We start from the raw sequence: 15,093 nt of genomic DNA on the forward strand, positions 1-15,093 counted from the left end.
GGGAGGCTTTAAACCCCTTATTTCCCTCCCCATAAGAAACAGGTTCTACATTTAAATGTATTTATTCAATTGCTTATATTTTTCAAAAATGAGTGATTATTTTTTGAAATCATATTTTTTCTAACAAAAATTTCGGTTTGGACACTTAAAAAGAATATTTATAAATGGACCCTGTAAAGTGATAGATTTTTTTAATGATGCAGCTGCAATAATTTCTAGTCAAACCTTGGCTTTTGAAACGAATAATAAACATTTGATGTTTAATTGACGATTATTCAGCAAATGAAAATGAATTTTCTAAAGAATAATAACACCGAAAAAGTTATGATTTAAAAAATAATTACCAAAATACCAAAAAACTACGAATTAATCGAAATGTGGGTGGCTTAATAATTGATTTTAAAAAATAGGATCTAATAAAAATATGACCGTATTTTTAAATATCACAAAACCTAAATGAACCATTACATTAAATTGAAGTCTTATGCATTGAATTATACATCAAAACAGATTTTGATACAAATATAAAATCCTTATCACCTGGACACAATTTTTGTGTTCTCCTTTAAAAATTATCAAAAGGCTTTCATTTCTTATGTTGTGCAAACATATTCATTCTCGTTGAATATTCACTTTTGGTTCAATTATCAAAAAGAAAAGCCTTTTTACATTCATTGTTAACCTTTTTTATTTTGAAAATGGGAAAAACAAGGACGTTTGTATTTGTTGATTATCTTCATTGATAAAATTTCCCCATTTTACCATGAACAGGATATACAATGAACAAAAATACGTCCAATCCATCCAGCTGGGGACGAAGAAGACGAAGAAGAAAAAGACAATGATGACTTTGTTGAGTGTGAAGAAGAAGATGGGGAAGAAGATTACAATGAAAAATGCTTCACATGCTTTCAGAGAATGCGTTATTTTCTCAACAAGGAATGTATCAACTATCATTAATTTAAATTTGATGATCCTTTTTGAATGTTTGATGAAAATATAAATATTTCACCTGAATAATTGCTTCTTTTTCCATTTATCACATAATGCAGAATTCTTGCGTTTATCAAAAAATAAGGAATGTTCGAAACATTTTCAGCCTTTATTTCACAATCCGTATTTCATCTTTATTCCAAAAATATTGAAATATCAAAAATAGTGAAAAATTTTGGTAAATATAATGTGGATCACATCTCATGAAGCAAGAAAGTTTGAAACAAATATTTTTCACATATCAATATTTAATTGAACATAAAGGAATTTGTTTGAAAAAAAAAAGATTCAAAAAGAATGGGTTATCAAAAACCCAATATTGGAAAAACTTTTATTTCTGTTTTAAGTTTCCATGCTCGACAAGTGCTTGCTGATATCTGCATTCATTTCCATATCCTTTCAATTAGCCGCCAACACAAGAATTGAATATCTTTCAAAAAGTGCCAGCAAGAGGGTTGTTTCCTTTGGCCTTGACGAGATGGATAATGGACCGATTTCAGTAGGAAGAAGTGCTCCGTCCATTGCAGTTGATGAAGATGCAAATTTGAAACACGAAAACGAAATTGCGGAAAAGAACTTCACAAAGCCGGTGTCTTCGACCATCGACACATTCATTGAAATGCACAACAGCACTTTTGTGCCTCAAAAGTCACCTTCTTTCCCACAGGAAGACAGTGTCAGATAGTGACATCTTGTTCGTCTCTTTTTCTGAAGCAGGTTTCTATGTCATTTGGGGCAAAGGCGATTTCCAGATTTTGTGAAGCAGAAGGCGGAAGGATAGAGATCTGCAATTTGAGTTTGCTGTTCCGAACACAAAACCGTTCGATTTCATCGCTTGTTGAGTGGAAAGAAAGTGCAGAGGGCGAAATTGGCTGTGGCAAAGCCTTTTGTCAGACACTTCGTTTTCGTGCTTGTCGACTCCACCCTTCTTGTCTGTGTTTGGTTCGCTGTCTCTTTTGCACATGTCGATGGAAAACGTGGTGTTTATGAATGTGTCAACAAACATTGCACACAGCAGCACCACTGCTTTCTCAGAAGCAAACCATCTCCAGAAATCTCTTGTCTCCAGCATCTTGCTGGTTGACTGTGACCAATCACTGTTGAGTGTTGATGAGAGTGCAACGAGGCTCGCAAAGTTAGTCGTGTTCAACTCTTCGTTTCTCAGATCGCATGACATTCAAAAGGATCAATGCTTCAACACTTCACTGCCTTCGTTTTCGAGTGGACAAATAGAGTTCGACAGTTGCAGATTTGAATCATGCACATCAGCGACACGGAATGGAGGCGCACTAAATGTTGGTGGGAGTGCTTCTCTGACACTCAGAAGTTGCACTTTCACAAATTGCTCAATAACTTATTGTGGAGAAAATATGCCAAGAGGAGGTGCTGTTTACACATTCACAAGAGCGAATTGCACTGTTTTAAACACTTTGTTTTATGGGTGCTCATGCAATTGTTCATCAGTTCAACCTTTTGGAGGAGCTTTGGCTGTTTTCAATGCTTTCACATTTTTGAAACAATGCGAGTTCAAAAATTGCTTTTCTCGCACATGTGGAGCATTTAACATTGAACAGCATAAAAAATTGGAACTTATTGACTGCTTGTTCGACAAAAATGAAGCAATTGTATCAAGAGGTTCTTTTCATTTATACAATGGAACATTCAATGATTCTATAACCAACAGTTTGATCAAAGATTCAAAAGTGGAAAACGGTTTTGCCGGAGCACTCAGTTTTGAGTTTTATACAAATAAAATGATCTTTATAAAATATTGCCTATTTGATAATAACATATCCCCAACAAATGAAGGGAATGATATCCATTTTAGAGCAAATAATACAGTTAATGCAACCAAAGAGTGGATAATATATTCATATTCGACATCAAGTCAGACCGGGAGAGTGTATTGCAACGGAGACAAAGCAGGGTGGCTCCCAGATGTGCCTGCAGTGTACGATCCTCTGAGAGTCGACTCAGCTGGGGAAGCGATGATGCAGGATGCGGGAAGAATGGAGCAGAGTGCAGGACAATCGCGTTTGCGGTGACACAGTGGGTGAGCCACAGACACACAGGGGTTGTGGTGTGCAGCGAGGTGAGTGTGGAGAAGGCTGCGAGCATCTCCGGGCTGGAGATTTGCATAAGCAAAGATGCAACAATGGAACATGGAACGATTCGGTCGGATGTGGAAAGCGGCTCGCTGTTCAGTGTGGGTAGCGGGAAGCTGGAGTTGGAGGGTGGACAGTGATTCATGATACAGGAAATTCGAGGGGTTCGTCTCTGTTTGCAGTGGATGGGTATGAGGGTTTGGCGCATGTAAAGAATTGCACGATACAAGCGGACTCTGTGGATTTGTCGTTTCACGAGCCGCTTTTTGTGGCAGGGAGGGGAAAGATTGCTATCGAGGACTGCCAAGTGGAGAATGTGTGTCTGGAAGGGTGCAGTCTGCTGATGTGGAGTGCTGAAGGAAGTGTTTGTGTTCGAGGCGGGAATATAACTCAGATAACGAGAAGAAATGGAAACGGGGAGTGGCAGAGAAGGCGTTGGAGGCAGGAGAGATGTTTGAGTTTGGGAATGTGACGATGACCGGGTGCAGGTGCAGTGCGGGGATGGCGGAGCGATTTGGGTGGAGATGGTTGGAGGAAGCTGTGCGAGAATAGGATCAGAAAGTTCAGTCACAGGGATGAAGCAATGCTGGGCAGAACGGAGTGGGGAAGGAGGTTTTGCTGGAGAGAGCAGAGGTGGAGGGATATGTTTGGTGCTGAAGGATGGAGGCGAAGACTTCTGTGTGGCTCGCCCGTTGTTTGAGGAGAACAATGCGGATTGGGGGCGAAATGTGTTTGTCAAATCTCCGGACCTCAAGAAAAGCACTGTTCAAGCACATTTTCCGTTCTATCCAGAGTATTTCTCGGAGCAAGAGATGCAGGGAGAAGATGGAAGAACACCGAATATTGGAATCCCGCTGGTGTATTTCCTGCAGCTGCGAGAAGCGCGAGTGAGTGTGGGAGACGGGGAGTGGATGTGAGTGCATGTGGATTTGCAAAGTATCAGTGCAAGACGATGGACTATGCATTTGGGCAGCAGGAAGGGATGCATCTGGTGCTGTACAACAAGAGCTACACATGGAGAGAGTGCCTGGTGCTTGATGGAGCAGAGGGATATGACTTGAGCGGGAAAGAAGGGATGTCGGAGGTGAGGATGGTTGGGAACGAGAGTGGGCTGTACGAGATGGTGAAGGTGGGGAGCAGTGTGCAGATATCACTTGTGGCATTTGCCTTGGAGCCTGAACTGAAACAGTCGCAGACTTGTGTGTTTGCAGTCGAAGGGAAGGGAATGGTGCGCTGACGCTCTCTTCATCGCGGGTGAGCGGCGATGCGGATGTGCTGTCTGTCCCGTTCTGTTTTGTGTGTGTGAGAAAGGGAAGATGCTGATGAGCAGTGTTGTTGTGGAGCATTTGTGCTTTTGGTGGAGCCGTTTGTGAGGTGCAGCGGAACGGAGTCTGAAACGGTGATGATGCAGGCAACGTTCGCTGACACGACAAGCTGGGGAGAAGAAGGGTTGATTGTGCTTCGCGATGGCTCCACGGCAAAAATCAGCAAGAGTGCGTTTGAAAGCAGCAGCGGAAGCAAGCAGCCGATGATTGTTGTGAACAAAGCCAGGAAGACCAATGTGAGCGAGACAAGCGTAGACTGCTCTCTTTCTGGTCAAGGAGATGGGTGTTTCCTTCGCGGAACGCTGGGAGTGGGGTGCGAAATGGTTGTAGATGGAGGAAACATGAGTGGGACATGCCCAAGAGGAAACGGGGGAATGCTGAGACTGGTGCTGGAAGGCGGAAGCAAGCTGCAGATTGGAAGAAGCATGGAGACGATTGTGAGCAAGTGCAAAGCAGTTTTTGCAGCAGGGAGTGGGGGATATGGAGGAGGGATGTATTTGGAGACAAATAGCAGTGACGTGAATATGGGGCTGAATGCAGTGAAGTTTGATGGATGTCAAGCAGACAGGCATGGACACAATCTGTTTTTAACAGCCCCCAACTTCACAGCTTCTGTGACAAAAGCCACACTCGGATTTGTGGCTGACACCACAAATGAAGAGGAGCTTGAGGGATATGAAGGAGGAAACAGCACATATGCAATCCCGTTGGTGCTGTATCTGCGTGACGACCCTGAGCCAGTTATGGTTGGTGGAGATAACAAAAAGATTTCGACAGATGTGGATATGCTGGACACGGGTGCGAAACGATGGACTTTGTGATGGCTCGGTGGGTGGAGGAAAACGGACTCAACGCATCAATATCAAACACTGTGCCGCTATACTCGGAGGCAAGTCTTGTCAGCGGAGTATTTGTGCTGAACGGCACATCAGTATATTCTCAAATAGACGTGTTCGAAAATGCTGCAAAGAAACAGGATGGGATGATAGAGACAAGCTGTGCGACAACATTTACGGGACTGAAGATTACTGGGCCAGCGAGCTTGAACACGAGGTTTTATCTAATATGCACGAAAAGTGGAGTCTTGACATTGAGCTCGTGCGCTCTGAGTGTACGCTCGTCACTCACAGCTGCATATTCCATGATCGCCTGCACAGGAGGGCAGACAACGTTGAATGATGTGACCATCAGGAATGCTGTGTGTGCGTGTGGAGCCATGATTTGGATCACAGGAGAAGGAAGCTGCACCATGGATGAATGCACAATGATGAATGCAAAGGGTTCGGAAGCAACAGATGGATGCGTTGTCTATGCATCATCTGGCACTCTGGAAATAGGAAACACGACATTTTCAGAGGAAGGGGCAGATGACAGATCAGGCAGCGTGAGGCTGGCAGATAAGCTGGGAAAGTGGATGGGAGTGAGGAACTGCACGTTCAGAGGCTTGTCAAGGAACGGAGAAAAAGGATGTGTGCTGTTTGGGATGTTGGATGAAGGGATGGTGCTTGAGCTGAACGATGTGAACATGGAGAACTGCACTGTGAGTGGAGGAAGCGGAGGAGGATGCTTTGTGGAGTTGTCGAAGACAGCAAGACTTCGTGTCGGAGAGAGTGGGAATAGAATGCTGGCTGAAGGATGCCGAGCGCTGGCTGGCGAATGTGGCGGATTGAAGGGATTTGGAGGAGGAATGCTGGTGAAGTGCATTGAAGAGGCAAGTGATATGATAATTGCGGGGGTGAAATTTGGAGAAGGGGAAAAAGCGAACATGGCTGACAAGGGAGGAAACAATGTGTTTGTTTCGTGTGTGAATTTATCAATGGTGGTGAATGAAGGCTCGTTCAACTTTGACTTTATGAAGAAAGTTGAAGAGTCGCCCAGGCTGTGGGATTTGATGGGGATGGAAAATGGAGCAAGAGAGAATCCGATTCCGCTTGTTGTGTTCTTTCGAGAAAGCGCAGGGAATGTGTTTGTTGGAGACAAAGGGTGCGATTATGTATTATGCGGGTTTGAGGATTATCCGTGCAGAGGAATTGTGCATGCTGCAGCACTGCGAAAAGGATCGGAAAACGTGGTGGTTACGCTTCTTGCAGACTTTGGGTTTTGCGATTCCATAATTCTGGATGCTCAAGAAATGACCATCAACACCCAAGGCAACAGCCACGAAAGAATGGTCCATGGAGAAGGAGAAGGAGAATCCGACTGGTTGATAGAGACCAAAAAGAACATCACTTTTGAAGATGTCTCATTTGGGATGCCGCCTTCATTTAACTACCAACGTGAAAGCTTTCTGAGGTGCAGCAAAGACAAACTGGAGCTCAGAAGGTGTTTGGCGAAGGTTGAGGCAGACTCAAGGAGGATTGATTATTCATTTGTTAGTGTGGAAGGAGGGATGCTTGTGATGGATGATTTTTCAGCGATGGAGTTGTGTGCTGTGCAACATGGGCTTGTGGATGGAAGAGGGCTGGACTCAAAAGTGGAGCTAAGTGGGGTGAAGTTTGAGGGTATTTCTGTGGAAGGAGAAAGAGGAGTTGTGTGTGGGCAAAGCTGTGGATTGCTCAGCATGAATGATTCTTGGATGAATTCGTCTGCTCTTGGAGACAGCTGCTTGGTGTGGTTTTGCGGGTGCGCATCCGTTAACATGAAAGGGCTGAGCATCTGGAACGTGTCGAGAACAGCAGGGAGTGGAGGGGCATTCAGTGGAGAAATAGGAGAAGGGTGCAAGTGCGAGATCCGAGGGAGCACATTTGGCAATGTGAGTTGTGGGGAGCATGCTGGAAGGGGAGGGTGCGGAGCTGTGGAGGTGATGAGAAATGGGAAGCTGATTATTGAGGGGTGCGTTTTTGAAAAGAATGGGGTGGATGAAGAAGCAGGGGTTTGGGGGAGGGTTGTTTGCTCGGTTTGTGGATGTGAGTGTAAAGTACAGCATGAAGCACAACACATTTGCAGAGAACAAAGCAAGCGTGGGGAAAGATGTGTATGTGATTTGCCCGCAGGCGAGAAAGATGCTGTATCAGGAGTTGTGGGAAGGAACAGTCGAAGAGGATGATGAAAAAGAGCGGTTTTGGGTTTATGATGAGAGTTCTGGAGTGGTAATCAACACTTCGATATTAGTTATGCTTTTTCCGGCAGGCGAGGAGATTGTATTTGTTGATGGAACAGTGATAAATTCAGAGGGGGTGTGGGCACGAAGAAACACCATGTGGCGATGTGTTGCATGGGTTCAAAGCAATGAACGAAAATCAGACCACAATAAGGATTGTGTCGGGCACATTTTTGGGATCAGTTATTGATCGAGACTCATCGCTCGCAATTGAAGGGGCAAAGGCAATTCACCCAGAGCTGGAGATAAAACAAAGCGGGCAGCTATGTGTGTCTCATGAAAACATATCCCTTTCGCTTCGAGGCTTGACTTTCAGATTTGCAACAGAACTTTCGCCAGCATTAACTTCTTCACAATTATCTTCGGTATCTTCTTTTGAGTTGAATTCTGTCTTTGCTATCAGCTGCGGACGATGCGCAGTGACAGATTGTGCATTTGGAAGAGGAGGCGAAGGAGGAGATGAAGACCAATCAGAGGTGACAAGATGGCTGGTATATGAAACCGGAGGTGCAGTTGAGATGAGTTCTGTTCAGTTTGAAAGTGTTGATTTTTGCAATGAATGTGGGATTGGACTTTGCCTTGGTGGAGAAATGGTTTGCCAAAACGTCACAATTTCCCACATTGCAACAGATGGCCCGAATATGTTTGAAAGCAGAGGCAATGCTCGGGTGGAATTCAGCATGATGAACGTGAGCCATGCAAGAGCAGAGAAAGGACGATTTGTCACTGTGAAGGAAGGGTCGAGCTTGATGATGGGCGAGGAGTGTGCGCTTGAGGGTTGTGGGCGAAGTTCAGTGAATGGGAGTTTTGCTTGCTGCGAAATGAGCAAGGAAGCAGAGCTGAAGATAGAATCTGGGGCAATGAGCCATTGGGCATGCGACAATGAGAAAGGTTATGGAGGATGCCTGTTCGTCAAGCTGTGTGCCGGGTTTGGTGGAGATTTTTACTTCAAAAATATTCAGTTGAGTGAGAATGATGCCTTTGAGGGGGAAGGACATGTTTGTGGAATGTGTAGAACTAAATGCATCGGTGACACAAGAAAGGTTCAGGTTTGAGCTGGCAGAGTGGGAGCGACGGGAAGGCTGCTGATCTGAAGGGTATTGATGCAACGCGCTTTCCCTCTCCAGTGGATTTGAGGCTGTTTCTTATTCAGGCGCACTGCATGCAGGCTGTTGTGTCCAGCGAAGGGTATGACACTTTGGGCTGCGGGGTGCTGATGCATCCCTGCCAGTCATTTTGGAGAGGCTATTGCAACACGCAGGCAGACGCAGATCCAAAGGAGCTGGCAATACAGGAGGGTGCAACAGTCAGTCGCGGATACGATATGTCTTCATTTGTTGTTGCTTCGTTGCCAGCAGAAGAATACAGCAAACTGCACATTTCACATGACATCCAGGATGGGATATCTGGTGCAGTGTTTTGGAATGCCAAGGCGCTGTTGTTCCGCACAATCAAATTCTCATTTCCCCCAACAGCATCATCTGCCGTTCGTTCGATGATTGCTTCGTCGTCTGCAAGCTCTTTGCTGTCGATTATCAACTGCTCCATATCCAAAGCGAGTGGCGCTGCAGTTCAATATGTGGCTGTATCAGTCACAGGGGCGAGCTTGTTATTGAAAGCAGTTCGTACACATCGTCTGGCGAGTATGCTTCTGCTCCCTTTTCTGTTCGTGGCACAATGTGTGCGATAAACAGCTCATTCAGCACGGCTCAAACGAGATCAAGCAAGGAAGGAGGGCTGATGCAAATCAAAACGAGTGGCGGTGATTCGGTAAAGATGGAGGGATGCACACTGGAAGGGTGTGCATGCACTGAAGAGAATGGGAAAGGGGGGCGCTTTGTATGTTGATGGGAAAGAAGCCGTTCAGTCTAATTGTTTGCTGCTGAAAAGTGTCAATTTTGCAGCGAATCACGCACAAATCGGGGAGCACATGTTTGTTGCGTGTAAAGACCTGAATGCCACAGTGACAAAGTCGAGCTTCATGTTTTCGTTGGATTTTGTCAAGGAAGATGACAATGGGCTGATGGGAAGCGATGCAGTGCATAATGAAACAACGCTTCTGAGGTTTCTTGTGCAGTACAAAGGAAGCACAGTGCACATTGCTCGAGCCGGGTATGACTTGTTGCGATGTGGAGGAGCAGAGGATCCGTGCAGGAGCTGGACTCACGGGGTGAAGCAATTTGAGTCAGAGTCCCCACAAAAATAGTTGTGATCGATGGAGGCTGCAACTACAAGGAGAATGGGGTGCTTTCGGATTATGAAGTGAAGTCGATTGGGGAGGAAGAAGAGGAGCAATCAAGAGCTGAGCTTTGCGTCGTGCAGGGCGATGACGAACAACATGACGTGTGCATGCGAAATGCAGGGGTGCTTTGTTTTGAAAAGATCTCGTTTGTTGTGGCAGAGGGGTTTTCAAACGAGGAAAACGGGGTGATTGTCAGCGAAGATGGGAACTTGAGGTTGACGAGCTGCGAGGCTTGGATGAACGGCAGAGCTTTGCTGGAAAATAGCGCTTCATTTGTCGTTGTGCTGAGAGGGGCTGTGCTGCTGGAAGGAATGACAGTGAGCCGCTCATCGTTTGGAAGAAGTTTGATGGAAATAGCGTCTCATGTGGATTGTGTGTTGGATTCTGTCAGTGCAGAATTGATAAATGTTGAAGAAGGATGCATAATTAGCATGAGAGATGACGACTCTGAGCAAATGAACAGCAAAAACGCTGGAGCAGGGATTTCATTAAACAAGTGCTCATTCAAGAATATCACAAACAACGGAGAGAGCGGAAGCGTTGTGGTTGTTGGAGGAAGAGGCAGTGGAAGCAAACTTTGCATTAATTCGAGTATGCTTGAAATGTGCACAAGCAGCAATTCGCAGAAAGGAGGGGCAATTCTGTTTCGATTGAGCTCTGGCGGATGCTTGGACGTGAGGGGTTCGACGATTGGGCTGTGCAGCTGTTCGGCACAGAATGGGTGTGGAGGCGGCTTCTATGTTGAGGCTGTGCATGCAGGAAGCCTGAACATGCTTTTTGCTAATATCAAGTTCGACTCGAACATTGCGCATATCGGGAGGGATTTGTTTGTGGAGTGCAACAACATCAAAGAGCAGATCAACGAGACGCAGTTCCAGTTTGATCTGAGAGAATCGAAGTACAACAGGCTGAATGCAATATTTGGAATAGACAGAGCAGAGTTGTGTGTGGAGGCAGTGAATCTGATTGAGTTTATTGTGATATATCAGAATGACACGATCTTCACGAGCTCGGATGATGGATCAGCAAGTGAAGACAGCAAAAACTGTGGAACTCAGGCGCTTCCATGCTTGTCGGTTGGGTATGCTGTTGGCCATCTCACATATGACTTTGAAAGCCAGATTGTGGTTGTTGGAGAAGGGTTGATTGGAAAGGAAGTGGACGTGGCAAATGTATCGATACGATCGCGGGGATCAGAGACTGCACTTCTGCGCATTGGCACACAACTGGAATGCACACGCCAGTATGTGGTGCTGTGTTCGGAGGCAGTTTTCTTCAGGGGGATTTCGTTTGTTGTTTGTGCAGAGAGCATGCGTGGTCATGGATGCTTTGTGGAGTGCAGCAGAGGCACAACACAAATGACAAGGTGCTCGTTTCGAAGCGATGCAGAGATGGGAGATTCCACCAAGATAAATGCCATTTTGGTGCAAGTGGAGGCAAGGGGATGTCTGCAACTGGAAAACACAACACTGAGACAGATATCGTCAGAATGTCCGCTGATAGCATGTGAAGGACAATCAACGCTGCGCTGCACTTCCCTAATCATGGAATCGCTTTTCTGTGCATGTGATGCGATTCTTGTAAAAGAATGCGAATTATTGGGCATGGAAAAAGTCGAGTGCCATGATGTTGTGTGCGGCAGTGGAGCGCTGTTTGCCTTTCAGGGAATAAATGCTGGTGAGAGGAGTGGAAACAGTGAAGAATACTCTCTTTCAATGGGCTCATTTAAAAATATATCAATCGAGGCAAGAAAGCAAACACTTTTCTGTTTTACGCGCTTAACAAATCTGCGAATGCGAAACATCACTTTTAGCAGATGCTCGGCACTTGTGCAGAATGGCATGTTGCTATCTTCTGATAGATGCCATGAAACAGAAATTGAATACTGCAGCTTTAGCGGGAAAGGAATGGACGACACCGTGGAGTCAAAGACGCCAAGAAGCGAGATATGCAAATGGAATGGATCACTAGTTGCCCTGCAACAGTCTGAGACAATAATAAGAGGCACCACCATATCAGAATCGCCAATCGGGGGATTATTTGTGTCTGGAGGGAATGTGATGATAGATCAAGGGGAGTTTCGGGACAACAATGCAAAGGTGAAAGGATATCCATCTGCACGAAGGAATATAGCATGCGCTGATCGTGGCATGCTGTCAATCGCAAGCCTGAAAGGAGGAGACGGCATGTTGCCAAGCACATCCATGTGGATTGCAAATAGCAATTGTGTGCTTGGTGGAATTGCTTCAGAGCGAGCATCATCATTTTTTATCCCTGTGCTAGAGTCGGTGAAGATGGAAAAAGGAGAAATTACAACAGAGCTCACATTCATCGGAAGGCTTCTTCTTCCATGCAATCTGACAGTTCAGATAGCTTTTTCAATTGGAAGTGAGTCTCAAATAGAAAAGCAAAATATGAATGAGAGCGACTACAAATCTGAAACTGAGATTCACAGCTGGATACCTTCCACAAAAATAAATGGAGTATCGGAAGAGGTTGAAGTGTCAGTGTGCATTCTGTTTGGAGACGAGAGCATTCGGCGACCAACTGATTCTTTCATCCTGAAGAACAGGAGCGAGCAGAAGAGCTTTGGCGATGAGAAAATAACAGAAGGAGCACAAAGCCCAAATGCATCATGGCCAGTTATTGTTTGCATCGCAGTAGTAGTAATTCTTTTAATAACATTGATTATATTTATAGTCCGATGGAGAAAGCAAAAGAGAAGAACAGAAGAGCTGGAAGTGATTGTTGAAGACACAGTGAAGAAGGATCCGAAAGCGTTTGAGATGGTGACGATGGAGATGTCACCCGAGGAGCAGTGGAGGAGAGCTGAGAGGGAGGCAGAGAAGAAGAATGAAGAGAGGATAAAGAAGAGAGTGTATGAGAAAAGCTTGGGACATTCAGAGTCATCAGAGCATTTGTTGAGTGAGAGTGGCTCAACAGAATACATCTTGGGGAGAGATTCAGACAAGATCCCTCAATGGATGCTTGAGAAGGTTGAAGATGAGGAAGAGACGAGGAAAAGAACACCATCGCCATCCATTTCATCCACCTCAACAACAGACACTACAGACACAGACACAACATTTGTTCGAGGAGAGGATCTGTGTCCAACCACCTCATCGATGTCGAATCTGGTGGATGCAATGGCCTGTTCATCGCCACATGAGAAGCTCATTGTGGACTTGAGGGATTCGCTGTTCATGTTGCTTCATGGAAGGAATGAGAAGAAAGAGATGGCGATAGGCACTCTGCAGGAGCGGGAGGTCTCGGCTGCTCAGATCCTGTTCTGGGTGGCCAACCTTGCCCTCCACTCATTTGATGAAGAACAGGAATTGCCTTCTCTTGCCAACCTCAGCCCTCACATCGTGCTGTTTTCTGAGCACATGGTGATCTGCATTGCACTCCACTCCGACTGCTCCTCAGACTCAGACACTTCATCCACTTTTTCTTCCACCTCGACAATTGTCACCTCTTCCTCTGATGTTTCTGTGAAGAGCGAGAGATTCTCAAAATCACCACCACCTTCGTCGGCCTTTGAGGATGAGGATGACAACCGGAAAGAGTGTCTGCGGTGGAAGGCGCCAGAGCTGCTGATGAACAAAGATCTGGGAGCCACAAAGAAGACAGTTGTGTTCTCGATTGGGATGATGCTGTGGGAGAGTCTGACGCTGGAGATCCCGTTTGGCGAGTATGAAGCAGAGGTGGCGGGGATGTGGCTGAAAGAAGGAAAGCGGCCGAAGACGGGAGGACTGGAAGGGAGCAGGCTGGAAGGGCTGGTGAAAGGGTGCTTTTCGCAAGAGGCGAGGGACAGGTGCACTCTGACAGATGTGAAGCGGGTGCTAATTGGGCTGTTCCCGGCCGGGACAGTCATGCTCACAGTGACCGATGCGATTGGGCTGGAGGAAGAATCAGGAAGCTACAGGAAATACAGCAGGTTCAGTGGGGAAGGAAGCAACTGAGAAGGCAGAAATTAAAGTGAGCGTGATTTTGACGGATGAGCATAACAATGTTTGAAAATGGAATGACAAAGAAAAGAGAAACGGAAAAAGAAGAGGCTAGTGGAATTGGTCACACAAGATTTCACAGATAGAAGATCCATTGAAGAAGCATTGGAAGCAAATGAATGGATGGATTGCAGCCGCATTTTGTGTGACGAATATGGTGAGATGCCCGTCATCACGCACAATTGCGATATCTGCTTGAATTTATCTTGCTCTCTTTTCTTTTCTTTCTTTTATTTTTTCCTTTATATTTTTTGTTTGTGAAGAAAGGATTTCTTCTACGTGCCTTTTCTTCTATTGGCTGATTCATGGCATTTGCATGCACGTGCCACATACACTCTGCATTTCAGCACATGTCTATTTTTGAGGCATTGGCTTTCTTCCAAGTTGAATTATGTTATTAATAGTATTTTTCATTTCAAAGAAATTCACCAAAAAAATGATTCAAAATCGGGAGAAAAAATCAATCAAGAAAGCACGATTATGATTCAAAAAATTCTTTGTTTTAACTAAATATAAATTCTATTGTTGTTTCAATTTAAAATCAAATAATAATTTTTTATTTGTTAATTCAATACTTGAATTTATGATGATATTAGAAGCAATATTCCACACTTTTTTGGATGTTATTTAATTGTTTGACTGTTAGCACATAAACAAAAGTGTTTCTGAAAAATCACTGAAAAAAAAAATTCTTATTCATTTTAATAAAATTCAACAAACCAATTTGTGATTATATTTTTTATTGAAAAAACAAGATAGTTATTTGTATTAAAGGTAAGAGTGAACTCAACCGACACCCTAAAATTAACATCCATAATCATTTTCCCAACATATTAAATGATAAATATTTAATATGGGTGATTATTTTTGAAATCATAACTTTTTTCGGGATGCTGATTATTTTGATAATTCATTGTCAAAGAGAATCAATTAATCTTTGAAATGAAAAAATCATTTCAATTGTGTCAAAAGCCAATATTTGATGAAAATGGAATACAAAGATTGTCTTTATAGGATTTATCACTTTCCTGTGTCCATTTATCAATATTCAAAACGATATTATCAAATCGAATTTTTTGTTCAAAAAAATATGATTTCAAAAATAATCATCCATATATTCTAATTTTATTTAGAAAAATAACTATATTCAAATATTAAAAATCATCTCTTTCTTATCATTTATTTACAAAAATAATTAGATTTTCTAGGAAAACCCTAACTTTTTTTTACCTTTTCTTAACCATAGCAAATAAAACGCGAAAACAATTAGTCGTATAACACTAAAAAATCTTCAATTCAGAGATTGTTTAAGAAAAGAAAT

At 44.0% G+C, this 15,093-nt stretch overlaps 2 protein-coding genes across 2 annotated transcripts; one reads left to right on the top strand and one right to left on the bottom strand.

Annotated features, from left to right (window-relative positions):
- Positions 1–1,714: 1,714 nt before the first annotated feature.
- MONOS_18465 (uncharacterized protein) lies at positions 1,715–2,170 on the bottom strand (the record flags this gene model as incomplete). The annotated part of the gene is made up of 1 exon (XM_067871489.1): positions 1,715–2,170. The coding sequence occupies one exon, from the start codon at positions 2,168–2,170 to the stop codon at positions 1,715–1,717; it is 456 nt and encodes a 151-aa protein (XP_067718566.1).
- A 437-nt stretch (positions 2,171–2,607) lies between these two features.
- MONOS_18466 (uncharacterized protein) lies at positions 2,608–13,727 on the top strand (the record flags this gene model as incomplete). The annotated part of the gene is made up of 12 exons (XM_067871490.1): positions 2,608–2,628; positions 2,886–3,027; positions 3,215–3,462; positions 3,587–3,828; positions 3,891–4,301; positions 4,410–5,221; positions 5,371–7,295; positions 7,342–7,512; positions 7,595–8,521; positions 8,563–9,166; positions 9,473–9,635; positions 9,713–13,727. 12 exons carry the CDS (start codon positions 2,608–2,610, stop codon positions 13,725–13,727), a joined length of 9,681 nt encoding a protein of 3,226 aa, XP_067718567.1.
- Positions 13,728–15,093: the final 1,366 nt, after the last annotated feature.

Source organism: Monocercomonoides exilis, assembly GCF_001643675.1.
Source record: "Monocercomonoides exilis strain PA203 chromosome Unknown scaffold87-37991, whole genome shotgun sequence".
Lineage (NCBI taxonomy): Eukaryota > Preaxostyla > Oxymonadida > Polymastigidae > Monocercomonoides > Monocercomonoides exilis.